Source organism: Pelodiscus sinensis, chromosome 30 (assembly GCF_052426305.1).
Source record: "Pelodiscus sinensis isolate ZL-2025 chromosome 30, ASM5242630v1, whole genome shotgun sequence".
NCBI lineage: Eukaryota > Metazoa > Chordata > Testudines > Trionychidae > Pelodiscus > Pelodiscus sinensis.
The window spans coordinates 779,883-806,885 of NC_143081.1; the positions used below are offsets into that span (position 1 = coordinate 779,883).

The 27,003-nt window shown below is 61.2% G+C and overlaps 1 long non-coding RNA gene, 1 pseudogene and 1 gene segment (V, D, J or C); all 3 read left to right on the forward strand.

Annotated features, from left to right (window-relative positions):
• The first annotated feature begins 414 nt into the window (after positions 1-414).
• Positions 415-3,359, forward strand: LOC142821165 (Ig heavy chain V region 3-like). The segment is given in 3 exon segments: positions 415-1,607; positions 2,050-2,883; positions 2,968-3,359. Coding segments are annotated over 2 exon segments (540 nt in total).
• A 4,026-nt stretch (positions 3,360-7,385) lies between these two features.
• LOC149520946 (uncharacterized) lies at positions 7,386-11,647 on the forward strand (annotated as a pseudogene).
• Positions 11,648-15,852: 4,205 nt separating this feature from the next.
• On the forward strand, positions 15,853-17,959 carry LOC149520947 (uncharacterized). Its single transcript, XR_016348063.1, has 2 exons — positions 15,853-16,693; positions 16,779-17,959. It is a non-coding gene; the product is annotated as an uncharacterized LOC149520947 (long non-coding RNA).
• The last annotated feature ends 9,044 nt before the right edge of the window (positions 17,960-27,003 follow it).

Below are 27,003 nucleotides of genomic sequence, written 5' to 3' on the forward strand. Positions count from 1 at the left end.
GTGTGGGGGGGGGGGTTGTTCGCTGGTCCATTTCCCTGTTCATTGATTCATTCGTAGGTGGCCTGGCCCTTGTGGAGGTGGGGCGGGTGTCGGAGCCGGTCACCGTCAGCTGCGCCGTCTCCAAGGTCTCCGTCACCCACCAGAATTTAAGCTGGCACTGGGTCCGGCAGCGGCCCGGGGCAGGGCTGAAGTACGTGGGATGGATCTATCCGAGCAACGGGGACACCGGCTACGCCCCGGCGTTCCGGGGCCGAGTCACCATCTCGGCAGACCGCGCCCAGAATCTGTTCTCCCTGCAGCTCCGCTCGCTGAGCGCTGCGGACGCCGCCACCTATTTCTGCGCCGGGACACACAGTGACACCGGGACAGGCGGGGCCGGGACAAGAACTGAGCCTCTTCCCAGGGCACGTGGGGCCTGCCCGGGGCGGGAAGCGGGGCGGGGAGGCAGGGGTGTTGCTGTGTCATTGGGCAGCCATTGGCGATAAAACCACAAACGTATCCACACAGCAACCAAACGCCCCCTCAGCACAACCACCACAACACAACGACATGACAAAGAACCACCCAAAGCGTCACCAGCGCGGGGAATCCACCCGCAACGGGCTACAAGGTGGACACAGAAAAAACCTCCAGGGCTCCAGACAAGACTCACGCTTTCCCCAACCCTCCAGTTACCTTGTTCAGCTTCTTTCCTTAAGTTGTACAACTGGTTTTAGCCACTACCCTGGAGGGTAAGGCACCCCCTGCTGGGCTGTGCTTACAGACAGCTACCAGTAGGGGTCACCCACAGCCCAAGCTTAGCAACCAGCAAGGATCTTACACTATACCACGCAGGGGCTGTTGAAAGTTTCTTGCTGTTCCCTTGGGACTCTGCTCACGCTGCATGTTTAACCGGCCAGATGGACAAGACGCAACGCACCGGCCAGTGCAAATCGCTTCTTGCCATGAGGAAGCCCCTGGGAAAGCCACGGGTGGCTTAAAGAATCAAGGGAAACTCCGACTTGTCAGCCTCTCCGGTGTCTGTGTCAGTCGCAGGGCGCGCGCAGACGCTGAGGGATGCGGAATTGGTGGGGAGCAGGGAGCGGGGCTGGGAGATCTCAAGGAGGGAGGTGAAAGGCAGGAAGGAGCCTGAGTCCCTCTGGGTTTCGCTTTGGAATTCGGGCGCCTGACTCCCTTCGGCACCACTGAAAATCCTAACCCAGCGCACAAGCAGGAGACGGGGGTGGGGGTGGGAAAGCAGAGCGTGGGTGCGAAAGAGAGACGCAGAGTCCTTGTGTAAAAGATGAAAAGGAGCCAGGTAAGGAGGAGAAACCTCCCCCTGCAGGGCCCGGGGCGGGGTTCCCTGGGGGCGGCGCTGGCGACCCGGGGGGCCTCGCCAGCCCCCAGCAGGGAGCCCGCGCGCACCTGGAGCAGGGCGTGGGAGGAGGCTTCGTTTCCCTTTCAACCTCCTTCAGCCGGATCTCGGAAGCCGCGAGGCAGAATCATATCGATCCTCGCAGGGAAGGACTGAATCCCTCCGGCTCTGCCACCGACTCGTCCCTCCCCTGCCGCTCGGCCAGCCATGGCGACCTGGCTGCGGGGCGCGCTCCTGCTCGCGGCCTGGCCAGGTGGGGAAACCTCTGGGAAAGCAGGGGGGGAGGGAGAGAGAGAGATCGTGCGGCGAGTCTGGCTCTTCGTCTGTCTGTTCACTCGGCCTCGGGTCTGTCTGTCAGTCTGTGCCACTCTCCCTCCGTGCGTCGGCAGCCACCTAGACATCGTCACACATCGCCTCTTTCTTTCTTTCCTTCCGCGCTGTTCCGCGTTTCTGTCTCTCTCCAGTCCCCGCTGCGCTTTCTCCCAGCCGGGGTCCCGCTGCCGTTTTCTCTCCGCCCACCCGCGTTTCTCCCTCTGCTGCCCTCAATCTCCACCGGGACTTTTCCTCCGCCGCAGTAACTCCCCGCTTGTCCCGTGTATTCCTGGTGCGTATTGTGAGCTCCCTTCCTCACCCCTGTGAAAGCCCCGAGCACGGACAAGGCCCATTAAGCGCTTTCATTGTGGGTTTCCCCGCAGGCGCCCGGTCCCAGTTGCAGCTGGCGGAGTCCGGGGGGGCCGTGACGGAGGAAGGCGAGTCCCTGCGGCTGACCTGCACAGGCTTCGGGGGCTCCTTCGGCAGCTGCGACATGTTCTGGTACCGGCAGCGGCCCGGGACGGCACCGGAGTTTATCTCACGTTACGCGACCTGGGCCCAAGGGCGAGTCACCATCTCCAGGGACAACGCCCGCAGCGAGGTGTCCCTGGCCATGAGCAGCCTGCGCCTGGAGGACTCGGGCCGCTACCTCTGCGCGGCGAGAGACCCACAGCGCGGGGAGCCCGGTGCGATCTCCGACAAAAACCTCCCGGCTTGGAGCTCCAGGCTCCATCCCAGCCCGGCAGAGCCCCGGGGAGGTTCGGGGGGCGGGGAAGAGACCGGAGGATGCGCCGGACAGCGAGTCACTGCAGAGCCCGCCAGCGGGATGTGGCTCCCAGGAGATATTGGGGGTGTATCGCGGGCCCTTTCAGTGTAACCGAAAAACAAAGCGCTGGGAACTGATTCTGAAGAGGACGCGTACAGGAATGACGTCACTTCATGCCCGGGTTGCTGCTCGCTCAGGCCTGCCGCTCACTCATCTCTGGTGCCAAAGGAGGGCGCCCGACAGCTGCGTGTTCTCCTCCTTTCCTGTGGTTCATCCGGAAAGCGGATGGGGGAGGGAACTTTTTTGACTGCGCGCCTACCGTGCGAATTACCAGACGGCTCTTTAAGCAGATTCCGCGCAAAGAGGGGAGTCGCCGGCAGATTTCAGGCTGTCCACCCGGTGCGAGGCATGGGCCCCCGGCTCCTCGCTGCGCTGCTGGCTCTGGCCCCCTGTGAGTGCCGGGGCGGGGGTATAAGGAGAGCCGGGGCGGGGTCTTTGCTCGCTGGCCCATGTTTGATCGTTGGTTTGTTCCCAGGTGTCCTGGCCCAGGTGCAGCTGGCGGCGTCCGGCCCGGGCTCGGGGCGGGTCTCGGAGCCGGTCACCCTCAGCTGCGCCGTCTCCGGGGTCTCTGTCACCGACCAGAATTACGAATGGCACTGGGTCCGGCAGCGCCCCGCAGCGGGGCTGGAGTCCCTGGGTCGGATCTATGCGAGTACCGGAGGCACAAGCTACGCTCCGGCGTTCCGGAGCCGAGTCACCATCTCCGCAGACGCCGCCGGGAACCAGGTTTCGCTGGAGCTCCGCGCCCTGGTTGCTGCCGACGCCGCCACCTATTACTGCGCCGCGCACAGTGACACCGGGACAGGCGCGGCTGGGACAAGAACTGAGCCCCTTCACATGCTACGGGCCCCGGGCGGGAAGCGGAGAGAGCAGGAGCGGGTGTGGGGGGAAGGGGAGGGGGGAGGAGTTGCTATCGAAATTTGCAGATATTCGAGAGAAAACCACAAACGCATCAAGATAGCGACGAAAAGCGTCCCCCGGCGAACCACCACTCAGCAATATGACTGCTAGACCCCCTAAGTGCTCAGCAGCGCGGGTCATCAACACGCAAAGGCCAAAAAATACACAGAAGAAACCTTCAGAGGCAAACACACCCACCAGTCTCCACCACACCGGAGGCAGGGAACTCACTGCCCAGCGGACAGTCCCTTGGGACTTTACTAGGGGTCGCGGTGTATGGAGAGAGCTCCAGCTACAAACGTGGAACTCACAGACTAGAGCAAATCAATCTTTTTGCCACGAGAAATCCCCTGGGGATGCCCCAGCAGATCGGTGGCTTCAAGGAATCAAGGGAAACTCCAACATCTCAACCTGTCCAGTGTCTGTCTCCGCCCCAGGGCGCGCGCAGACGCTGAGGGATGCAGACTTGCTGAGGAGTAGGCGGTGGGGCTGGGAGATCTCAAAGGGGGGGTGGTAAAAGGAAGGAGTCTGATTCCCTTTGGGTTCCTCTTGGAATTTGAGCGACTAACTCCCTCCACAACCACTGAAAATCGTAACCCAGAGCACAAGTAAGGAAGGGGGGGGAGAAAGTAGGGGGGAAAAGAGACACAACGTGTTAGAAGAGATTAAAAGAAGCCACATAAGGAGGAGAAAGTCAATAGACAAGTGCCCTTTACTCCTCTGAAAACAAGAACTAGGGGCCATGCAAGGAAATTAACAGGCAGCAGGTTTAAAAGGCAGAACAAGGCAGATACAACCTGTGGAACTGCTTGCTAGAGGATGCCCCGAAGGCCAACACTATAACGGGGCTAAAAAAAGAGCTAGATCAATTCATGGAGGATAGATCTAGCAATGGCTATTAGCCACGGGAGCTGGGCTGGTGTGCCTGGCCTGGCTGGTTTATTAAGTGTTAGGATGTGGAAGATAGTGTGAGAGTCAGCAAACCTCTGTGACAGGAATCAAACTTGTGACTGAAGTTAAGCTCCAGCCCTTCCCTGTGTTTGGCTGGGCTGTATCCGGGAGAAGCAATAAACTCCCTCTGTTCTACGGGCTGGGGGAGTCTGTTTGTGCCATTACAGGGGTGCAGGAGTCCGGGGAACCCCGACACGTCATCACAGTTGCATACAGGAGGGCACTCAGTGCCCAGCAGTTACTGGTTTCATGTGACAAAGGTGGGTGTTTGTTGTCTCAGAGAACAGCCCAGAGTTGGAGCTGTGGTGTCTGGGACCCTGGTGACCCCGCCCCTGCTCAGAGGACAGCTGACCCCAGTGAGGGGAGAACATTGGAGGGAGGAGAAGAGGCAGAGAAGAGGGTCCCAGGCAACCCACTCACCTGGGAAGAAGACAATGGACTGGGGGGGGGGGCGCTATTGCTGGGGACATTGGAGGCTCTGCTCTGCGGCTGGGGGTTGTTTTTGGAGGACTGAGTACAGAACAGGCAGAGCTCAGCTGGCTGCAGGGGAGGCTGACCTGCAGGCTGAGGGCCTAGGCCCACTGGCTGGAGGGACCCCTTGCTGTGTTCAAAGCTCAATAAACCCTCCTGTTTGGTGCTGGCTGATAGTTGCTCTGGTCCAAAGAACAGGGGGGCACCATCCCCTCTAGGAGTAGAGGCCCTGGGCGGCCAGAGGGATGGGACCCCCGAGGGGGCTAACCGCAGAGGCAGGCAGCTGAAGGCCCTGAGAGGCGCCGTCCCAGAGGCAGGGGGCAGACCCCCAGGTGAGAGTGGGCCCCCCAAGACAGGGTCGCTGTACTGGAGTGGACACCCTGCGAAAGGGCTGTGTCACTGCTGCTGGAGGGGAGGGGGCTCCCCGAGAGGGGGGTTCCGCTCAGGAGCAGAGGGGCCATGTGCAGGCAGGACCTGTGAGCCTGACAGTCCGATACAGGAGGACGGGCTGGGGGGAAGGGGATCTCACTGCGAGGCTGAGCGCCCTGTATTCACCCGGGACTCCGACTTCTCTTCCCTTCCCCTCCATCCCACCCCAACTTCCCCGCCTTTGGCCAGGCTGCTGGAGAACCCCCGGGGAAGCAGGGGGGCGGGACTGCCTGTGCCTGGCCGCTCCTCGCTGTCACCGTGTTCCCGAGCCGCTTTGCCGGGGCAGGAACGGCTCCGCTCGCTGGGGCTTCCCTCCGAATTAGCACGTTCACACGGCGCCTGTGCGGCGGCGGGAGGCGCGCGGATCCTTTTCTAGCACGTTCCTTCGCCTCCCCCTCCCCTGGCTCCTCCGCCCTCGCGGTGTCACCAGTGAAGAATGAGGAGCCGGCCTCCAGAAGGGGGATCCCCGCACCTCTGAGCGGGGGGCGGAGTGGAGGAGCCGCGGCTCCGCGTTTCAGCCGGCCGGCTCGGGACCGTACGAGGGAGGGGAAAGGGGTCTCTTGGGGGCATTTGCGGCCGGAGGAGGGTCTCGCGTGTCCCTGCCGCTCGGGGGTGGGGCCCCAGCGCCCGCCGAGTCCCTGAACTCCGCTCCATGGCCGCGGGCTGCCCCGCCGGGCTCAGCGTCCCCAGCAGGCGCAGCAGCCGGCCGCCCCGCGCCGCCCTCCAGCAGCGCACAGAGCTCCCAGCGCCCCGGGGCCAGGCGCAGGCCCCGATCTGCCGGGCGCGGGGTTCCCAGCGCGGGGCGGCCTCCGCGGGGCTCCCCGCCTGCTCTTCCCGCGGCCGCAATGCCGCCCCTGGCAATGGCACCTGCTTGTTTTGCTGGCGCGTAGAGCCTGCCCTGGATACAACAGGAAGGGCCCCGCAGGGTGGGCGCTGAGCTCCCCATAACTAACCGCAGAGCGGCCCCCTGTGCCCCCCGGCCCGGCCCGGCGGCTCCTGCGGTAGCACCAGGCCATGCCGCCAGGGGGCGCCCGCGCTCTTTATAGGGCCCATCCCCAGCTCTGGCACACAGCAGCGAGCAAATCCGTGAGTTGCCGGGCCTGGGCGCTGGGCGCGAAGCAGGCAGAGGTTCGCGGCCTCCGACTCATCCCCCAGCGCAGCGCTGCCGGGCCCGCAAGAGACTGCGCTGGACATGTGGGCGCCCCTCCCGATGGTGCCGTGGCTGCGGTGCGCGATCCTACTAGCGGCCTGGCCAGGTGGGGAAACCTCTGGAATAGCAGGGAGCCGTGTGTGTGTCTTCGTCTGTCCGTCTGGGCCCCTCTCCCTCCGTGTGTCGGCAGCCACCTAAACATCGTCACACATCGACTCTTTCTCTCCTGCCTTCCTTGCGCGCTGTTCCGCGTTTCTGTCTCTCTCCAGACCCCGCTGCGCTTTCTCCCAGCCGCGGTCCCTCTGCTGTTTTCTCTCCGCCCACCCGCGTTTCTCCCTCTGCTGCCCTCAATCTCCACCGGGACTTTTCCTCCGCCGCAGAAACTCCCCGTTTGTCCCGTGTGTTCCTGGTGCGTATTGTGAGCTCCCTTCCTCACCCCTGTGAAAGCCCCAGGGCACGGACAAGGCCCATTACGCTCCTTCATTGTGGGTTTTCCCACCAGGCGCCCGGTCCCAGCTGCAGCTGGCGGAGTCCGGGGGGGCCGTGGCGGAGGAAGGCGAGTCCCTCCGGCTGACCTGCACAGGCTCCAGGGGCTCCTTCCGCAGCTACGACATGTTCTGGTACCGGCAGCGGCCCGGGACGGCACCGGAGTTTGTCTCACGTATTTACAGCGACGGGAGAGGCATAAAGTACGCGACCTGGGCCCAAGGGCGATTCACCGTGTCCAGGGACAACGCCCGCAGCGAGATGTCCCTGGCCATGAGCAGCCTGCGCCGGGCGGACTCCGGCCGCTACCACTGCGCGGCGATACGCACAGTGCGGGGAGCCTGGTGCGAGCTCCGACAAAAACCTCCCGGCTTGGAGCTCCAGGCTCCTTCCCAGCCCGGCAGAGAGGGGAGTCTGTGACTCTCTGTAGAGCGCGCCGGAGGGATCTCACTCCCAGTGGCGGGCGCGCGGAATGTCCCGAAAAACAAAACAGAGCGCTGGGAACTCATTCTGAAGAGGAGTGGTACAGGAATGACGTCACTTCCCGCCTGGGTTGCTGCTCGCTCAGGCCTGCCGCTCACTCATCTCTGGTGCCAAAAGAGGGCGCCCGACAGCTGCGTGTTCTCCTCCTTTCCTGTGGTTCATCGGGAAAGGGAAGTGGGGGAGGGGGCTGTGTTTCAGTGCGCGCTTACCGGTCAGAATTACGGGACTGCTCTTCAAGCAGATCCCCGCAGAGAGGGGAGCAGCCGGCACATCGTGGGCTGCCCCTCCGGGTGTGAGACATGGGGCCCCGGCTCCTCGCTGCGCTGCTGGCCTTGGCCCCGTGTGAGTTCCGGAGCGGGGCTCTAATGGGGGGCGAGGGAGGCTTTGCTCGCTGGTCCATGTCTCTGTTGATTGGTTTGTTCCCAGGTGTCCTGGCCCAGGTGCAGCTGGCGGCGTCCGGCCCGGGCGCGGGGCGGGTCTCGGAGTCGGTCACCCTCAGCTGCGCCGTCTCCGGGGTCTCCATCACCGAACGGTACAACTACTGGCACTGGGTCCGGCAGCGCCCCGGAGCGGGGCTGGAGACCCTGGGACGGATCTACCCGTATAACGGGGATAGTCGCTACGCCCCGGCGTTCCAAGACCGAGTCACCATCTCCGCCGACCCCGCCGGGAACCGGGTCTCGCTGCAGCTCCGCGCGCTGAGCGCTGCGGACGCCGCCACCTATTACTGCGCCCGGAGACACACAGTGACACCGGGACAGGCGGGGCTAGGACAAGAACTGAGCCTCTTCCCAGGGCACGTGGGGCCTGCCCGGGGCGGGAAGCGGAGCGGGGTGGGTAGGTGTGTGTGTGGGGGGGGGGGGTTGCTGTGGAAATTTGCAGACATTGGAGAGAAAACCACAAACGCATCAACACAGCAACGAGAAGCGCCCCCCGGCCACCCACAACCCAGCGAGGTGACAAACAAACCCCCAAAGTGCTCACCAAGGCAACGGGCAATAACGACAACGTCATCTTGAAGGTTTATTGTAGTTCCCTGGGGACTTTGCTAGAGGCTCACACTGTATGTAGAAAACTGCAGCTACAAAACATGCAACACAGGGGCCAGTGAAAATCAATTATTTCCTCGGAGAAAACCCCTCGCAAAGCCAGGGCGGGTCGGTGGCTTTAATGAATCAAGAGAAACTCCAATTTCTCAGCCTCTGCGCTCTCTGTCCCTTCCGAGGCGGGAGCAGAAAGTGAGAGATGCGGATTTGGTCGGGGTGTGGGGGCGGAGGGTTTTTGTTGGAATTCGAGCACCTAACTCCCTTCAGCACCACTGGAAATCCCAAGCCAGAACACAAAAAGCGGTTGGGGGTGTGGGGTGGGGGGAGAGACACAGAGTCAGGGTGGAAGAGATGAAATGGAGCCACATAAGGAGCAGAAAGTAAATAGACCAGAGTCTTTACTCCTCTGAACACAAGAATTAGGGGATCATGCAAGTAAATAAACAGGGAGAAGGTTAAAAGAAACAAAAGGCAGCACAACACAGAACCAACCGGTGGAACTCCTCGCCAGAGGATGCGGAGAAGGCCAAGACACTAACAAGGCTCCAAAGAGCGCTAGATCAAGCCGTGGAGCTTAGGTCCATCCAGGGCGAGGAGACAGGATGGCCAGGGCTGGTGTCCCTGGTTTGCTAGAGGCTGCAAGTGGGCGACAGGGGAGGGATCATTTGATGTTTGCTTCACTCCCTCTGGGGCACCGGGCACAGTTGCAAGGCCGGACCCTGGGCCGGAGGGACCTTTGCTCGGGCCCAGTCTGGCCGCTGCGGCTGCCGCTGATAGTCTGGAGACTCCCAAAAACCTAACCGCACAGCCGCCCCCTCTGGCCCCGCCCCAGCTTAGCGGCTCCTGCGGTAGCACCAGGCCAGACCGCCAGGGGGAGCCCGCGCTATTTCTAAGGGCCACCGCCAGCCCCGCCCCCAGCAGGCAGCGAATCGCTGCGTGGCCGCGCTGGGCTCTGGGAGCGGGGCCGGCAGAGGTTCGCGGCCCGTCCCCCAGCCGAGCTCCGCCGGGCCCGCCAGGGGCTGCGCTGGAGATGTGGGCGCCCCTCCCGATGGTGCCGTGGGTCTTCCTGGCGCTGGCCCCGCGTGAGTCTCTGCGGCGGGTGCGGAGCTGGCCTCGGGGGGGTGACGCTCCGGGCAGCTCCTTGAAGGCTTGTTTGGGGACTGGGTCCCTTCTGTGTTCCCAGGTGTCCTGGCCCAGGTGCAGCTGGCGGCGTCCGGCCCGGGCGCGGGGCGGGTCTCGGAGCCGGTCGCCCTCAGCTGCGCCGTCTCCGGGGTCTCCGTCACCGATGAGGAATACGAATGGCACTGGGTCCGGCAGCGCCCCGGAGCGGGGCTGGAGACTCTCGGATGGATCTACCCGTATGACAACGACACTACCGGCTACGCCCCGGCGTTCCTGGACCGAGCCAACATCTCCGCCGACCCCGCCGCGAACCGGGTCTCGCTGCAGCTCCGCTCGCTGAGCGCTGAGGACGCCGCCACCTATTACTGCGCCGCGCACAGTGACACCGGGACAGGCGGGGCTGGGACAAGAACTGAGCCTCGTCAGAGGATACGTGGGGCCTGCCCGGAGCCGGGAGGAAGGAAGGTGGGGGGGAGGGGGGGGGAGAAGGGGCAGCCATTGGAGAGAAAACCACAAAGGCCTCAACACAGGAACGAAAAGCACCGTCAGCAGAGCAGCGAGAACCACATGACAAACAGAGCTCCAAGCAGCACAGCAGCCCGTCAATACACGAGAGACAAGCTAAAAATTATCGAAACCAAAAAAACAACCACCCCTCAGTGGCCCAACAAACAAATCAATTCCCAACGTGCCCACGTCAGACAACAGGCGCTGCCCCGCACACACTGGCCAGCAACAGCGCAACACAACCCACAGGGGATGTTGAAGGTTTGTTGCAATTCCCTTGGGACTGTGAGAGGCTCAGCTCCAGCTACAAAACACGTAACACACGGGCCAGTGCACAGAAGGCTCTTTTTATTTTTTCCCTTCAGGACAAAACCCCTCGGAAAGTCAGGGCGGGTCTGTGGCTTCAATGAATCCAGAGAAATTCCAGTTTCTCACCCTCTCCAGAGTCTCTCAGTCACGGGGCGGGAGCAGACAGTGCGAGATGCAGCCTTAGTGGGGATGGACGGTGGGGGCTGCAATAGGGATAAAAGGAAGGAAGGAGTCTGACTCCCTTGGGGTTTTTTCCACCAATCTGGGTGCCTAACTCCCTTCGGCAAGATTGGAAATACCAACCCAAAGCACAGCCAAAGAGTGCTGGGGAAAGAGAGACAGAGTCAGTGTGGAAAAGATGAAAAGCAGCCACATAAGCAGGAGAATGTAAATAGACAAGAGCTTTTTACACCTCACGGCACAAGCACTAGGGGTCAGGCAAGGAATTATGAGGCAGGAGGTTTAAAAGAAACAAAAAGCAGAGACAACCGGTGAAACTCCTTGCCAGGGGATGCCATGAAGTTCGAGACTATAACAGGGCTCAAAAAAGAGCTGGATCAATTCATGGAGGAAAGATCTATCCATGGCTCTTAGCCATGACCAGCTGGGTTGGTGTCCCTAGCGCCTCTGTCAGACTCTGGCAATGGATACACTAAAAACACAACAAACACTCTGGTCACACTTCAAAGACTAACAAAACTTGTGGATGGGATCATGAGCTTCTGTGGGAGCAACCAACTTCAGATGATAGGAGTGTTACAAGTCCAGATCCAAGAGAAACGCCAATTTCTCACCCTCTCCAGGATCTGTCTCAGTCACGGGATGGGAGCAGACAGTGAGAGATGCAGATTTGGTGAGGATGGAAGGGGTGGGGTTGGGGATTTCAGAGCAGGTGAATGGTTAGAGGACCATGACTCGTTCAGGGTTTCATTTGGAATTCGAGCGCCTAACTCCCTTAGGCACCACTGTGAATCTTAACCCTAGAGCAGGCCTAGGATGCCTCAACCCCCCTTGAGATGGGGGAGACTGGGCCCCTAAATCTCAGCCTCTTTCCCTAGGCTGTCTCCTCCATGCTCCCAGACAGAAACTAACTCACTCACTTCCACCCCTGCCTCCAGCCAGGGCTCCACTCCCCTTCTTCCCATTGTTCCGCTCCCTGGGAGATTACTGGTCAGACAGGTTCAAAGCCCCCTTGCATAATGACTCCTCCCCTGCCCTGCTGGGCCGTGCTGCAGACAACAGCCAGTGGAGGTCACCCACATCCCACTGCCCAGCAGAGCAACCAGCAAGATACCCCACTACCCAGCACCAAGTAAGCAGGAGAATGTAAGCAGACGAAGTGCCCTTTATTCCTCTGAGCACAAGACCAACGGGCCATGGGAGGAAATCAAGAGGCAGCAGGTTTAAAACAAACAAAAGGCCTCTCAAGGCAGAGACAACCTGTGGAACTCCCTGCCAGAGGATGTTGTGAAGGCCAAGACTCTCACAGGTCTCAGAAAAGAGCTAGATCAATCCATGGAGGTTAGGTCCATCAATGACTGTTAGCCAGGATGGGCCGGGCTGCTGTCCCTGGTCTCTGTGCGTGGGACTCTGACAATGGCAGAGGGGGGGGGGCTCCCTCGATCTTTGCTTCGCTCCCTCTGGCGCTCCCGGCACAGGGCACCTGGTCAAGGCAGGACCCTGGGCCGGAGGGACCTTTGTCCGGGCCCAGTGTGGCCGCTGTTACTCTGGACACAACACGCCCCGCAGGGTGGGCGCTGAGCTCCCAATAACTAACCTCAGAGCCGCCCCCTCTGGCACCGCCCCCTCCCCCCGCTCCTGCGGTAGCACCAGGCCAGGCCCACAGGGGGCGACCGCGCTATTTCTAGGCCCACCCCCAGCCCCGACCCCAACCCGGGCTTCGGGCGCGAGGCCGGCAGAGGTTCGCGGCCCGCGGCTCGTTCCCCAGCCGAGCTCCACCCTGCACGCCAGGGGCTGCGCCGGAGATGCGGGCGCCGCTCCCCATGGTGCCCTGCCGGTCCAGCTCTAAACCGTTCCCAACTCCCCTGAGATCAGCGTGTTTCGCGCGCCCCTCCCTCCCGGTCCTCCCTCGGCGGCTGCCGGGCGGGTTTCCAGCCTCGCTCCTTCCTTCCGCCGCTCGGGTCCGACACTTTGGAGGGCGGTGCGATTTGCATATGCAAATGAGGAGGACATTTCTCTCCGTTCCGAACCCCGGTCGGTGCGCGCCGCGGCAGCAGCAGAGGCGGTGACCGGCTGCCGCAGGGCCGCCGCGCCATGGAACCTGCGCTCCGCTTCCTTCTCCTGCTGGCGAGTCTCCCAGGTGGGTGACTGTCCCCGGGGCCAGGCCGGGGCGAACAGAACCCGCCGGCATGAGCCTCCCCTTGTCTCCTCTTCCTCCCCAGGGCTGAGGGCGCAGATCCAGCTGGTCCAGTCTGGGGCAGAGACGAAGAAGCCGGGGGAGTCGGTGACCGTGTCCTGCACAGGCTCTGGCTACAGCTTCACTCAGTATTCCATTAACTGGTTTCGCCAGGCGCCCGGGAAAGGGCTGGTTAGCATTGGCTGGATTAACACAGCCTCGGGGGCGCCCACCTATGCGGAGAGTTTTCTGGGGAAAGTCACCATGACCCAGGACACCCCCAGCCGCACGGCCTTCCTGCAGGTGCGCAACCTCCAGGCTGCGGACGCCGCCGTGTATTACTGCGCCAGGCACAGCGAGAGAAACCCCATTGGCAGCCGTGCCAAAAAGGAGAAGCGGGTTTCCTGCTGCGCTGGGCCCCAACCGCTCCTCGCGCTCACCCGCAGGGGACTCATCTCGCTATTCCGCTCCGCCCACTCGTGTGCCTGGCACCCCCCTGCCGCGGCGCAGCCCAGGTCTCGCGGGGAACTCGGACACCCCTCCCCGTGCGTGTCTGATGGGTCCTGAGCATTTGCGTCCTGCGACTGCCTGGCGCATCCACCCCGCCTAGTGTGCTCCCCTCCGGGCAGCGGCCTTCATCGCCTGGGGGGTGTCTGTGTCCCGGGGTCACGGAGCCCTGATCTCTGGCTGTGGCCCCCAGATGCTACGGTGGGAACGTGGCTGTAACAACGACAATATCCCCCATGGCCCCGCACGCAGAGCCCACGGCTGGTTACAGCGTTAGGCACAGGGGCCGGATTTTCCGCCTGTAGAAAGAAGCACGATCCCATTGGCTGGGACTCGGGGGACCCCAGCTCCCTCTGCCCAGTTCGGGACACCTGGCAAGACGGCGCCGATTTCCGGGAGTGGGGCAGCACCCGCCAGCGCTCTGCCGCGCAAAGGTTGAAAATCGCCTTGCGCGGACAGAGCCGCCACGAAAAGACTCTGCACGGTCACATGTCTGGGTAGTTTAGAAACCTGCCCCTGTCTGGCCACCCGCCCCGGAGTCCATTGGTTGGGGAACTCCTCCTAAACAGGGTGGTTCACTGGGGTTACTCCTGCGCAGGGCGCTGCCTCTGAATTTACCGGCGCCTCCTCAGGTATCGGCGCTGGCAGCTCCCATTGGCCGGGAAGGCCCATCCGCGGCCAATCGGAGCTGTGCTCCCGAGCCTGCGGAGCCAGAGTTAAACACGGTGATGTGAGGGCCCACTGGCCCGCGGGCCGGTATTTGCCCCTCTGTCCTAAATGTGAACCGCCACCAGCCCTGCCAGCCACCGACCCCCTGAGCTGTGACCCCTTGGGCCCACCCTCAGGATTGAAGAACACAACGCCAGCCCCCAAGGGTTGTAAAGGGGGGGGAGGTCCTCAGGGGCTGCATTAGTCTGTAGGAGAACACGTGTTTTCTGGGCATAAACGCTGTTGTTTTGCTCACTGGCCCTCTCGGGGCTATGAAGGACCATTCTGCCTGTGCGCCCTCCAGACGGTACCGCTGCTCGGGAGCGCCACGCTGGGACCTTGCCGGCAGAGATTTGGGGGGACCGAGTCTTGGATTTGTGTCTGTGCCCTGGGTTCGCTCCCAGCTCCACTGGCGAGTTGCCCAGCTCCGGAGAGATTTAAGCCACCCCCCCCCCCCACGTGGCTGCGGCTCCCTCTCCTTCCCCTGCTGGAGGCGGGGAGAGACAGCCGGCAGCTGCCAAAGTGCCCAGACGCAGAGCGATTTGCCTGGCTCCGCGGCTGGGAGGCCGGAGGGCGCTGTCCCCCGGGGACCGGTCTGACCCAGCGCCCGTGCGCCCAGCGAAGCCCGTCGGCCGCCATGCTGCTCTTCCCGGCTCTTTCCCTCATTGCCTGGGCCCGCTTGCCCGGTGAGGGGGCCGAGGCTGACCCTTGCGCGGGGCGGGGGCTTGGGCCGGTCTCTCGGGGGCTGGCGGCAGCCCGGGACCCAGGCTCCCGCGTTTGACCCCCCGCCCCGGGACTCTGGGCGGAGTTTGGGTCTCCCCAGGGCAGGGGGCTTTGCCCCTTCCTCTGCGGTGCGGGGCCCGGCGGGAGCGCGGTTCTGGGGGGGTCTAACCCTGCGTGTCTCCCCTCTCGCCCAGGCAGCGCCGCCGCGGTCACTTTGACCCAGCCGGGGTCCGCCCGGGCCCAGCTGGGAAGCTCCGTTGCCCTGGAGTGCGCGGTGTCCGGGTACAATGTCAATGACCGGCACATGCAGTGGTACCGCCTGCCCCCGGGGGAGTCGCAGGCCCTGGTGGCGTCCTACAGACCCGGTTACAAAACCTACATCGCGGAGGGGCTCAAGGGGCGGGTCACCCCCTCCACCAGCGGCTCCGCGGGCCGGCTGACGCTGAGCGGACTCACAGCTGCAGACACGGCCAGGTACTTCTGTGCCACAGACGACGCACAGTGATCGCCGCGTAACTGCCTCCAACACAATATCCCTCCTGCGGTAGCACCGGGCCAGATCGCCAGGGGGCGCCCGGGCTCTTTATAGAGGCCACCCCCAGCTCCGGCACCCAATAGGGAGCGAACAGGTGCGCGGCCGCGCAGGGCGCTAGGCGCGAAGCAGGCAGAGGTTCGCGGCTCGTCCCCCAGCCGAGCTCTGCCGGACTCGCCAGGGGCTGCGCTGAAGATGTGGGCGCCCTTCCCGATGGTGCCGTGGCTGCGGTGCGCGCTCCTGCTAGCGGCCTGGCCAGGTGGGGACACCTCTGGAAAAGCAGCGAGCCTTGTGTCTGCCTTCGCCCACTCGGTCTGCCCGTGCCACTCTCCCTTGGTGCGTCCGCAGCCACCAAGACATCGCCCATTCCTTGCGCACTATTGCGCGTTTCTGTCTCCCTCCAGACCCCGCTGCGCTTTCTCCCAGCCGCGGTCCCTCTGCCGTTTTCTCTCCGCCCACCCGCGTTTCTCTCCCCGCTGCCCCCAGTCTCCACCGGGGCTTTCCCTCCGCCGCAGAAACTCCCCGCTTGTCCCGCGTATTCCTGGTGCGTATTGTGAGCTCCCTTCCTCCCCCCGGGCACGGACAAGGCCCATTACGCTCCTTCATTGTGGGTTTCCCCGCAGGTGCCCGGTCCCAGCTGCAACTGGCGGAGTCCGGGGGGGCCGTGACGGAGGAAGGCGAGTCCCTCCGGATGACCTGCACAGGCTCTGGCAGCAACTTCGGCTGGTACGACATGTTCTGGTACCGGCAGCGGCCCCGGACGGCACCGGAGTTTGTCTCGCGTATTTACACTAGCGGGGGTGGCATAAAGTACGCGACCTGGGCCCAAGGGCGATTCACCATCTCCAGGGACAACGCCCGCAGCGAGGTGTCCCTGGCCATGAGCAACCTGCGCCGGGCGGACTCCGGCCGCTACCTCTGCGCGGCGAGAGACGCACAGTGCGGGGAGCCCGGTGCGAGCTCCGACAAAAACCTCCCGGCTCGGAGCTCCAGGCTCCTTCGCAGCCCGGCAGAGCCCCGGGGAGGTTTGGGGGGCGGGGAGGAGACCGCGGGATGCGCCGGACAGCGAGTCACTGCAGAGCGCGCCGGAGGGACGTGACACCCAGGGGATACTGGCGGGAGGGGGCAGGAAACGCCCAACCTCCCCCCTTCCAGTGTATGGCCGGTAAGTGCAATGTAACCGGGAAACAAAACAGCGCTGGGAACTCATTCTGAAGAGGAGTGGTGCAGGAATGACGTCACTTCCCGCCCGGGTTGCTGCTCGCTCAGGCCTGCGGCTCATTCACCTCAGGTACCAAAGGAGGGCGCCCGACAGCTGCGGGTTCTCCTCCTTTCCTGTGGTTCATCGGTGAGGAGGAGGGGGACGGGCTCTTTTTGTGTGCGCGCCTACCATAGGATCTACGGGACGGCTCTATAAGCGGATTCCCCGCAGACAGGGGAGCCGCCGGCAGATTTCTGGCTGCCCCCAGGTGCGAGGCATGGGCCCCCGGCTCCTCGCTGCGCTGCTGGCCCTGGCCCCCTGTGAGTGCCTGGGCAGGGGTATAGGGAGAGCGGGGAAGGGGAGTTGCTCGCTGGTCCATTTCTCTGTTCGTTGCTTTGTTCCCAGGTGTCCTGGCCCAGGTGCAGCTGGCGGCGTCCGGCCTGGGCGCGGGGCGGGTCTCGGGGCCGGTCACCCTCAGCTGCGCCGTCTCCGGGGTCTCCATCACCGAGCGGTACAACTTCTGGCACTGGGTCCGGCAGCGCCCGGGAGCGGGGCTGGAGTCCCTGGGATGGATCCACCCGTATAACGGAGGTACAAGCTACGCCCCGGCGTTCCGGGGCCGAGTCACCATCTCCGCAGACACAGCCGGGAACCGGGTCTCGCTGCAGCTCCGCTCGCTGAGCGTTGGGGACGCCGCCACCTATTACTGCGCCAGGAAACTCACAGTGACACCGGGACAGGCGGGGCTGGGGCAAGAACTGAGCCTTTTCCCGTGACACGTGGGGCCTGCCCGGTGTTCCGGGGCGCGGGGCGGGAGTGGGCGGGTTTGCTGTGGAATTGAGCAGCCATTGGAGAGAAAACCAAACCCGCACGCACTCCGGAACGAGAAGCAGCCTCAGCACAACAACCCCAAGGAGACCGATAAACGCCCAAAGTGCCTCCAACGGGGATCGATCCGCAACGGGCTACACGGGGAAATGGAAAAAACCTTCAATGGCCAACACGCAACTCAGATCCCAGCGCACCGCGAGCAGGGAACGCACCGCCCGGCGCGCACCGCCGCCTAACACCGCGACGGCGCGCACAGGGGCTGGGGAAGGTTTCTTGCTCTTCCCCTGGGGGGCTCGCGCTGCGTGTTTCAACCGGCAGATGAACAACACGCAACGCACCGGCGTTGTGATCGGCTGCCTATGGACGGACCAGCCTGCCCCCCGCTGGTTCCCCTCTGCCCCTGGCTGCTCTCTGGGCCACCCGGTGCAGCTCTGCCTCCCCCCTGCCCGCCACCCACATGCTCCTCTCAGCCAGCTAGACACTGAGCCGCCAGGGGTGGGAAGAGCAACTCTGCCTTCTGCAGCTCCCAGCTGGCCCTAGAAGCCTGGCCCCAGCAGAAGCTGTGGGGGGGGGGGGGGAGCACCGGGGCAGGCTTGGGGAGCTCCCATAGGGCCTCATACATTGTCAGGACGCCCCTGTCTGTGGCACCGCCCGTGTTTACACCCTGGGTGCTGGTGCAGCTCTCTGGGGCTAGAGGTGGGCGCACCGAGGCAGAGACACAAGCACAGGAGGTGAAAAACACTGAGCTAATCAAAGAGTTTCCTGTGAGCTTTCCCCCCATTGGCTGAGCTTCCTCCCATTGGCTGAGCCTCCCCCCCCCCACCTTTGGCTGAGCTTCCTCCCATTGGCTGAGCTTCCTCCCATTGGCTGAGCCTGCCCCCCGCCTTTGGCTGAGCTTCTCCCCATTGGCTGAGTGTCCTAGGCCCTGCAACCACTTGGATTTCCTGTCCGGAAGCTCCTGGCATTTGTCTCCACTCCCAGGTGGAGGTCGCCCCCTGGCGTTGCTCTGGGGCCGTGGCAATGGGGGGATCTGTGCTCCTGCTCCTCTCCCTGGCTGCCCCAGTGCTGTGTGAGTGCTTTGCAGAGGATGCCGAGGGTGAGGAGGGGGGAGCCAGCCTGGCAGGACCGGTCTGTTCATTGTGCACCTCTCCTCCGTTTCTCCAGGTGACCTCCCCCCATTCCAGCTGGTGGAGTTTGGTCCAGCGACAGCGCAGCCCTCGGAGACGCTGCAAGTGAATTGTGCTGTGTATGGTGTCTACATCACGGCTCCAGGAACCTACTGGTATTGGCTCAAGCACAGTCCCCAGAAAGGGCTGGAGTGCTTGGGATGGATCGACTATCAGGGCAATGCACGCTATGCCCCATCATTTCAGAGCCGAATTGCAATCACCAGGGACGTGTCCAAGAACCAGTTTTATTTCCAGCTGAGGTCCCTGACAAGAGCCGACAGTGCCCGCTACCTCTGTGCCAGGCTACTGGGGCACCGTGATGAGGAGCAAAGCAGGAGTGAGGCAAGAAGGCATCTCCGGGAGGCACGAGGTGTTGCCCGGTGTCCCAGGGTGAGAAAGTAGGGTTGGAGAGACCACGAAGGAAACCACAAGGGAAGGTCACGCCCTTGAATCTAAGAACGTTTCAAAACTGGTATTTTATTCATCTGAGATTGGACCAGTCAATAGGTGGACAGTGGGCCAAACCTGGACTGACAAATGCTTTAGAAGGGACCATTTTTCTTATTTACTTATGTGATGTAGTGGGGGGTCCGGTCCATTCTCTGGCCACTAGGGCTCTGGGTGACCCCTACTGGCCTTTGTCTGTAAGCACTGCCTGGTGGGGGGCTCACCCTGAGGGCCCTCCTGTGTAGAGCATGGCCCAACTGGTTCTCACCAGAGAGGGAAGGAGTTTGAACAAAGGAAGGGGGTGGTTTGGGGAAGAGGGAGAGTCTTGGCTGGGAAACATGAGGAGAAGAGACTAAGCTGAGTCCTGGGGATTCGGGGCCTGTGGACCCCACTCCAAGGGGTCTGAGCCTGCCTGGCCCTTCACTTCGATGCTCACGTAGAACTCAGGCTGCGAGGTACCTTGCAGAAGCAATAAACCCCCGATATTCTACCGGCTGGTGGAGTCTCATCTTGCGGCAGACAGGGTGCAGGATCGGGGGGGGAGGGTGTGACGGCGCGTTGGGGGTTCCCCGTCTCCTGCACCCCGAAATGGCACAAACAGACTGCACCAGCCAGTGGAATTGAGGGTGGTTTATTGCTCCTCCAGCACAGCGCAGCACAGATGTAATCTGGTCACAGGAACTGGGCTAGGATGCCTCAGGCCCCCTTGAGATGGGGGAGACTGGGCCCCTAAACTCCAGCCCCTTCTCCTAGGCTCTCCTCCATGCCCTCCGACAGCCAGCAACCAACTCACTCACTTCCAGCCCTGCCCCCCAGCCAAGGCAGCATTCCACCTTCCTTTGTTCCTCTCCATGGGGGGTGTCTGGCCACTGGTTTGCATAGTGACTCATCCTGTTTTGCTGGGTCGTGGGGCAGCCAGTGGGGGTTCCCCCAGAGCCAGCAGCATAGAAACCAGCCAGGTACCCCCACTACGTCACAGTTCTCCCCCCTCCGAGAGCGAACTGAGCAGGGTCACTCCGCTCGTGACCTAGGGAAGTTCGGGTCCTCTGCGTGGGAACCCGCCCCGGGGACATGGGTGCTCCCCTTGACTCGGGCCGGCCGTGGCGAGGCCCCACATGAATTGGCTTCCCTCTGTCCACTCGCCGCCCCGCTCCAGGGCGACTGGCGCAGGCCTGTCCTCGGGGGTCACACCCACCCTTCCACTGGCCTTGATCTCTGGCCAGGGTCTCTCGGGCCGGGGCCATGAGCCCAGCAAGCCTTCTCTGGACAGCCAGGGCGGCTTCCACCCTCGATGCTCCATCCAGGGAGGACTTCCCCTCCCATAACTCTCTCAGCAAGCCCAGAGGGTCTATCTGGGGTAGAGCCCCCCAAGCCGCGTTCCTCCTGTCTTGGGCCTTCCCGCCCCTCTGGCAGGAGTCACAGGACCGGCAGTACCGCTGCACGGCTGTAAAGATTCCCGGCCAATAGAAGTGCTGGAGCAGCTTCAGCCGGGTGCTCCGGATCCCCCGGTGGCCCCCAACGGGGGAATCGTGGGCCAAATACAGCAGCTTGAGGCGATACTTTCGGGGGACGACCAGCTGCCGCTCTACCCTCCATGCCCTCGCCTTCCTGGGGAGGAGCCACTCACGGAACAGGAGCCCACGCTCCCGCAGGAATCTCTCCTGGCCACCTCTCCCCCGGGGCTGAGCTGCACGGAGGCCAGCCTGGTCCCTCAGCCTCTGCAAGGAGGGGTCTGCCTGCACCTCAGCCTGGAATTCAGCTGCTGAGGCAGGGATCGGGACCTGTCCCCCACCTCTGCCTAGGTCCGGAGTCCCAGCCTGGCTGGACCCCGTGTCCACTGGGATGGGACCCTGAGGACGCTGCCAGGAGTCCTTCCCTGGACCCAGGTTGTCAGCCCCCCGCTGGCTCTGGCTCCGGGTAGTGACTAGAGCCCGCTGGGATTCATGGGGCCACTCCTCTAGGTCATTCCCCATCAGCACCTCGGTGGGCAAGTGCGGGTGCACCCCCACTTCCTTGAGGCCCTCCTTGGCCCCCCATTTCAGATGCACCCTGGCTACAGGCACCTTAAACGGGGACCCGTCTATGCCCTTCAGGGTCAGCTGCGCGTGGGGTAGTATCCGCTCCGGGGCCACTATGTCGGATCGGGCCAGAGTCACCTCCGCCCCCGTGTCCCAGAAGCCCGTCACCTTCCTACCATCCACCTCCAGGGGTATGAGGCACTCGCTCCGCAGGGGCCGTCCTGCCCCCACCCGGTACACGGAGAAATCCGCCTCCTGAGAATCAGACCTCCCAGGGGAGGTGCACTGAGCATCCTTCCCCTCTCTCTGAGCTGAGGTTTGCCTGCCAGCCCCTGCCTCTGGGGCAGCCTGCCCTTCCTCCCGCTCCAGCCAGTTAACCCTGGAAAGTCCCCGGTCCTGGGACCTGGTGCACTGAGCCCTCTTGTGGCCTTTTTGCCCACAGCGATGGCAAGTTAGGCTTTGGGCTGGTTCTCTGGGGCGCAGACGACCTGTTCCTTGGTCTCGCCCCGTAGTTGACTCCCTCCGTCGCTCAACCGAGATCCGGTCTCTGCACGGTTCCCTCTCTCTCCGGGACTCCCGTTCACACCCGGACCGGCTCTCCATGAACTCATCCGCCAGTCTCCCGGCCTCCTGGGGGTTCTCTGGTCTCTGGTCCTTGAGCCACAGCCTCAGTTTGGGCGGGCACGCTTCATAGAACTGCTCCATCATGACCAGCTTGAGCAGCTCCTCTGGGGTCTGGGCTCCGACTCCAGACACCCACTTGCGGCAGTATTGCGCCAGGCGGGAGGCCAGGTCCACATAGGTCTCCCGTGGCCCTTTCTGTACCCCCCGGAACTTCTTCCTGTACATCTCGGGGGTCAGCCCGAACTTGTGCAGCAGGGCCTCCTTGACTCGGTTGTAATCTCCTGGCTGTAGGTCCTCCAGCTGACTGAGCACTCCGGCCGCCTCCTGGTTCAGTGCAGGGATGAGCTCCTGCAGCCAGTCAGCTGGGGGAACCCGTTGCAGTCCACAGGCCCTCTCAAAGGAGCTGAGGAACCCGTCTATGTCGCCCATGTCCTTCAATTGGGCCACCACGAGCCTCTCCAAGCGCCTGGCAGTCCTGGGACCCTGGGGCCCATCTGCACTTGGCGCAGCCGGTGCCCCGCTGGTTCTCCGCTCTGCCATGGCCAGCTCATGCTGTCGCTGCCTCTCTCGATCTTGGCGCTCCCTCTCTCGGTCCTGGCGGTCCTTCTCTCGGTCCTGTACTTCCAATTCCCTGATCCGCAGCTGGATCTCCAGCCGCCGCAGCTCCGCTGGGCTGGCCCCTGCCCTAGATGGGCTGCAGCTTGCAGGCCTCCCGGGAGACGCTGTCTCATCTCTCCGGTGGGTTCCAGCGCTCCTCCCCCTCTCTGAGCCTGACACACTCTCAGGGGGGGTCTGGCTGCTTCCCCTGGGGACAAGATCCTGGCCCTGTGGCTGGTCGTTCTCTTCTAGCTGAGCAATCAGCTGGGCCTTGGTTGCTTTCCGCACAGGCAAGCCCCTCTCTCTGCACAGCCCCACCAGCTCTGCCTTCAAGAGTCGGGCGTAGGCCATCGGCCCGCTGGTCCCCTCGGTGCAGACTCACCAGTCTAGTGCTGCAGCGCCCCACGATTCCCAGGAACCGCTTCGCTCTGTCTCCAGCACGCCTGGCTCCAGGGCTCTTGCTTCTACTGCGCCTTGTCGCTCACCGCTGGGAGCTTCATCCACGGGGTGCAGTGCATCCCACTTCTGACACCAGTGTGACGGCGCGTTGGGGGTTCCCCGTCTCCTGCACCCCGAAATGGCACAAACAGACTGCACCAGCCAGTGGAATTGAGGGTGGTTTATTGCTCCTCCAGCACAGCGCAGCACAGATGTAATCTGGTCACAGGAACTGGGCTAGGATGCCTCAGGCCCCCTTGAGATGGGGGAGACTGGGCCCCTAAACTCCAGCCCCTTCTCCTAGGCTCTCCTCCATGCCCTCCGACAGCCAGCAACCAACTCACTCACTTCCAGCCCTGCCCCCCAGCCAAGGCAGCATTCCACCTTCCTTTGTTCCTCTCCATGGGGGGTGTCTGGCCACTGGTTTGCATAGTGACTCATCCTGTTTTGCTGGGTCGTGGGGCAGCCAGTGGGGGTTCCCCCAGAGCCAGCAGCATAGAAACCAGCCAGGTACCCCCACTACGTCACAGAGGGGCCCCAACATACCACCACAACTTACTAGAAGATTTACCCAGCATTGCCCTGGTCCCTACTCAAATGAGTTTTGTTTTTCTTCATTTATAGCAATGTTTGGAGGGGAGCAGGGAATGCGGGGTTCAGGGTGCAGGCTGCTCCAGAGAGAGAGGACAACCCCAACCCCCTCTCACCGCAGGAGCTCGGGGCCGGGTGAGAAGCGTCTCTCCATGGCTGCTGCAGATCCAGGGGGCACAGCTGAGGGTGGGGTGCACGTCCCCTGGTTGAGGGACAGACACACAGACAGACAGACACACAAGCAGGTGTGTGTGTGTGTGTGTGTGTATAGATAGATAGATTCTGAACTACATAGTAGCTATATATAGTAGATGCTGTCCCTCCACTACCACCCCCTGCTGGCCCGGTGGGATTATAGCTGTCCCAAGTCCCCATCGCTGGTCCCTCGCTGCCCCCCTGTGGTCATTCTCCAGTGGAACTCCCTCATCCCAGATCCCTCCCTTTCCATCTTGTGAGAAACTGTCGAATTCCAGGCACGTCCCTTTGTCCCGGCTCAACCAACCCCTGACCTTGCAGTAAGTTATGAGAAGAGCTGCCTACCCAGTGCGGTGGCCCTAGCTCTTATCTTTTAGGTGTTCTAGAACAAACGGACTCAGGGAGGGATGGACAGACAGACAGATGCACATTTCTAAAATAGATAGTAAGATCATCGTCTGTTATTATTATTATTATTTTCCCTGGAGTCTGGACCTTGACTAGACCTTGGCCAAGAAATTTTGGCTCTTGACAGAAAACAATGGACTGTCCTCTCTTTGATCCAAAATCAACCAACCACAAATGGCACAAGCCCTATTCCTGCTGACTCCTTTCAGAGCCCCCTTTGGTCTCCTGTAACCCATAAAGGGGGCAGGTGCAGATAAATCTACCCCTGAGATTCCCCACACACACTCTGAAACAGGATCACTGTGTCTCTCTTTCCTTCTCACATGCAGATGCTCCCCGCCCCTGTTCTCGCCTGCCACACACACAAACCACGGTACGCGAGCGCCTCCTGCCGAGTTTTTCCTCTGCAACACACTGAACAGAGCGGATGTTACAACGACTGATGTGCACAGCTGAAACATCGCAGTGGTTAATCGACGGACGCTTTCCCTGCTGAGTCGGAGGAACCGAAAGCCTTGTGGTTTGTGGGAAGGGCTCTACCCAAACCACCAACTCGGCGTGGGAAAATGCGCTCTAGGCAAGTCACAGGTGTGTGGCCAGCCCAGACAAACATCAACTGCCCTGGGAAGGCTGGGAGTAACGGGGGGTGGGGAGGAATGCAGTTAGAGGCCACAAAATCCACAGAGCTTTCTCTTGTCACTGGAAGAGATTTAAAGGCAGTTAGGAGGGAGGGAGAGTGAGAGCTGTCAATTCTCAGTTTTGTCTCCTCAATTTATGAAAAAGTCAAAACAGAAATAAATCCACATTGTGGAAATAAAAATGGGGAGAATCTACTTATCTATCTATTCCCCCACACCCCGTCTATCTATCTATCTATCTATCTATCTATCTATCTATCTATCTATCTATCTATCTATCTATCTATCTATCTATCTATCTATGTAGAGCTAGGGCCACCTAATTTGGGATGCAGCTTCCTCTTCTCCTTTCTTAAAGCCAGGTCGGAGTTTGGTTGTGCCAAGACAACTGGAAGCTCTGGGAAAAGGCCAGTTTTCCATAACATGTCAAGGGTGGGGAGCGGGTGGGGTAAGAGAACACATCCTGGCCCCCGCCTCATGTGCCCACATGTCCTCAAAGCCCTGCCCTGGAGGACCCAGGTAATGCCAGGCAAGTCCGCTGGCAATTTGACAATGTCGTATTAACATGCACAATGGTAACAGCATCAGAGCAGAACAATAGCAAGAGAGTAACCAGACCTGTAGCCGTGGGAATACACCGAATGGTACCATTGACCAGAGCCATAGGGATGTAATAAGCCAAGCAATGAAATGATTTTAACAATAGCAACAAAAATCATTCATAACGTACCATCCTAGCAAACCAGCCCCCTAAACATCAGCCACCCGGTCACCCACCTTCTCCCTCAGGAAACCAACTAAGTAACTAAACAACTAACCCAGCGAGCCAACAAACAATCAAAATGAAGAAAGAACAAATGGAGCCACCCAAATATGTCACCCAGCCCCAGACCCGGGGGCAATCAGACACCGCGCAGCAAATCGCGCAAGCCATAAAACTGTGAAATGAATAAGGCACCTGTGAGACGCCAGGGAAGAGTCCCTGTGAAGTTGGCAGCGCAGGTCCAAGGCCCCGGGCTGACTGAGCGCGTACAGATCCACAGCTGGAAACCCGGCCCCTGCCCCTGCGTGTTGGGATCACAGTCTCCCAGGGTGGGCAGAGACTTCAACAGGCGTCGAATCCAACCCCCTTGCTCAACCAGGACCCATCCCAGCTGGGGCTTGGCCATGCCAGGACTTTGTGGTGCCAGTGACCAATGATCGCAGAATCTGGCTTGGTTGGGTGATAAGAGCCCCTGGTGGGTCACGGCCGCTGTATTTCCCTGCACCGCTGCAGGTCCGGGCCATCGCAGCTCCCATTGGCCAAGAACGGCGACCTGCGGCCAATGGGAGCCGCCAATGGGAGGGGGCCCACCGGGGGTAAACTTGGCAGACCGGATCCAGCCCATGGGCCTGGATTTGCCCTCCACTGGCCCTCGCATGTAACCGTGCGAATAAACACACCAATGAGCAACCGAATGAAAACCCAACTGATTGATCAACCAAATACTCAAACGCTGTGCAAGGAGGCGCTGACCTCCATACGGTGTTCTGAGATCCACTCAGGAGAAAGGATTCCTAATAGAGATGGTGTTCCTAGAAAATAGGATTTATTACCATTATTATGATTAGGCACTAACAGCCGCACTTTTCATTTTCAAAGTGTAAAGAGAGTTGCCGGGTCACATTAAATTCCTAGAAACCATAACGAAGGAGGGAAGATTCAGAAAGTTGGGTTTGTTTAGTCTGAAGAGGAGAAGACTAAGGGGGGACATGAAAACTATTGAAAGTACCGAAAAGGTTGTGACATGGAGAAGGACAATAAATACTCTCCTTCACCTCTGGGATAGAACAAGGAGCAATGGGCTTAAACTGCAGCAAGGGAGGTTGAGGTTGGACATTAGGAAAAACTTCCTGCCTGTCAGGCTGGTGAAACACTGGAATAAGTTGCCTAGAGAGGTTGTGGAATCTCCATCTCTGGAGCTATTGAAGAGCAGGTTGGACAGACAGTTGTAATGGATGCGCTAGACCGTGTTTGGTCCTGCCATGAGGGCAGGGGACTGGACTGGTTGCCCTCTCAAGGTCCCTTCTGGTTCTCGTGTTCTCCGATTCTTTCTGATGCGCTACAAGAATGCCGGTAGAAGTTGGTTTTATGGCACTGAATGCCTATGGCAACTCTGAAAATTTGAGTCTCAAACTAAGATTTTGAAAGGATCTTAAAATAGTTCAGTGCTGTCTGGGGACTGCCCCCTTCCCAAGGTGCCTATCTGAAACAAGAGGACATTTATAATTTCAGAAACAAAAATCCCCAGCACATTAAAGGGAAGATTTCCCAAGTAGCTGAAGAAAGTTCTGGACAAACTTTTCTTTGGAAGTCAATGTAATGTGGGTGTCTAGCTCCCCAGCCTCCTTTGAGAATCCCAGCCAAGTTCTCTATAGGTGCCCCTTAAAATAACTAAGGAAATGTAGGGTCAGTTCCCAACCTATGCTAATTGGCAGAGAGCCACTGACCGGAATGGAGGGACATTGATTTACACCAGCTGGGGGGTCAGGCGCTTTCCCAGAGGGGATGATGGAGCCCCTATTTTCAGTCGATAAGCTCACTGTTTTGGCAGGGCGGGGGAATGGGGGACCTGCCGTGTGAGCGTGAGAACCGGTGTCGTGTGCAGAGAGCGCGAAGGCAGAGAGGTTTTTG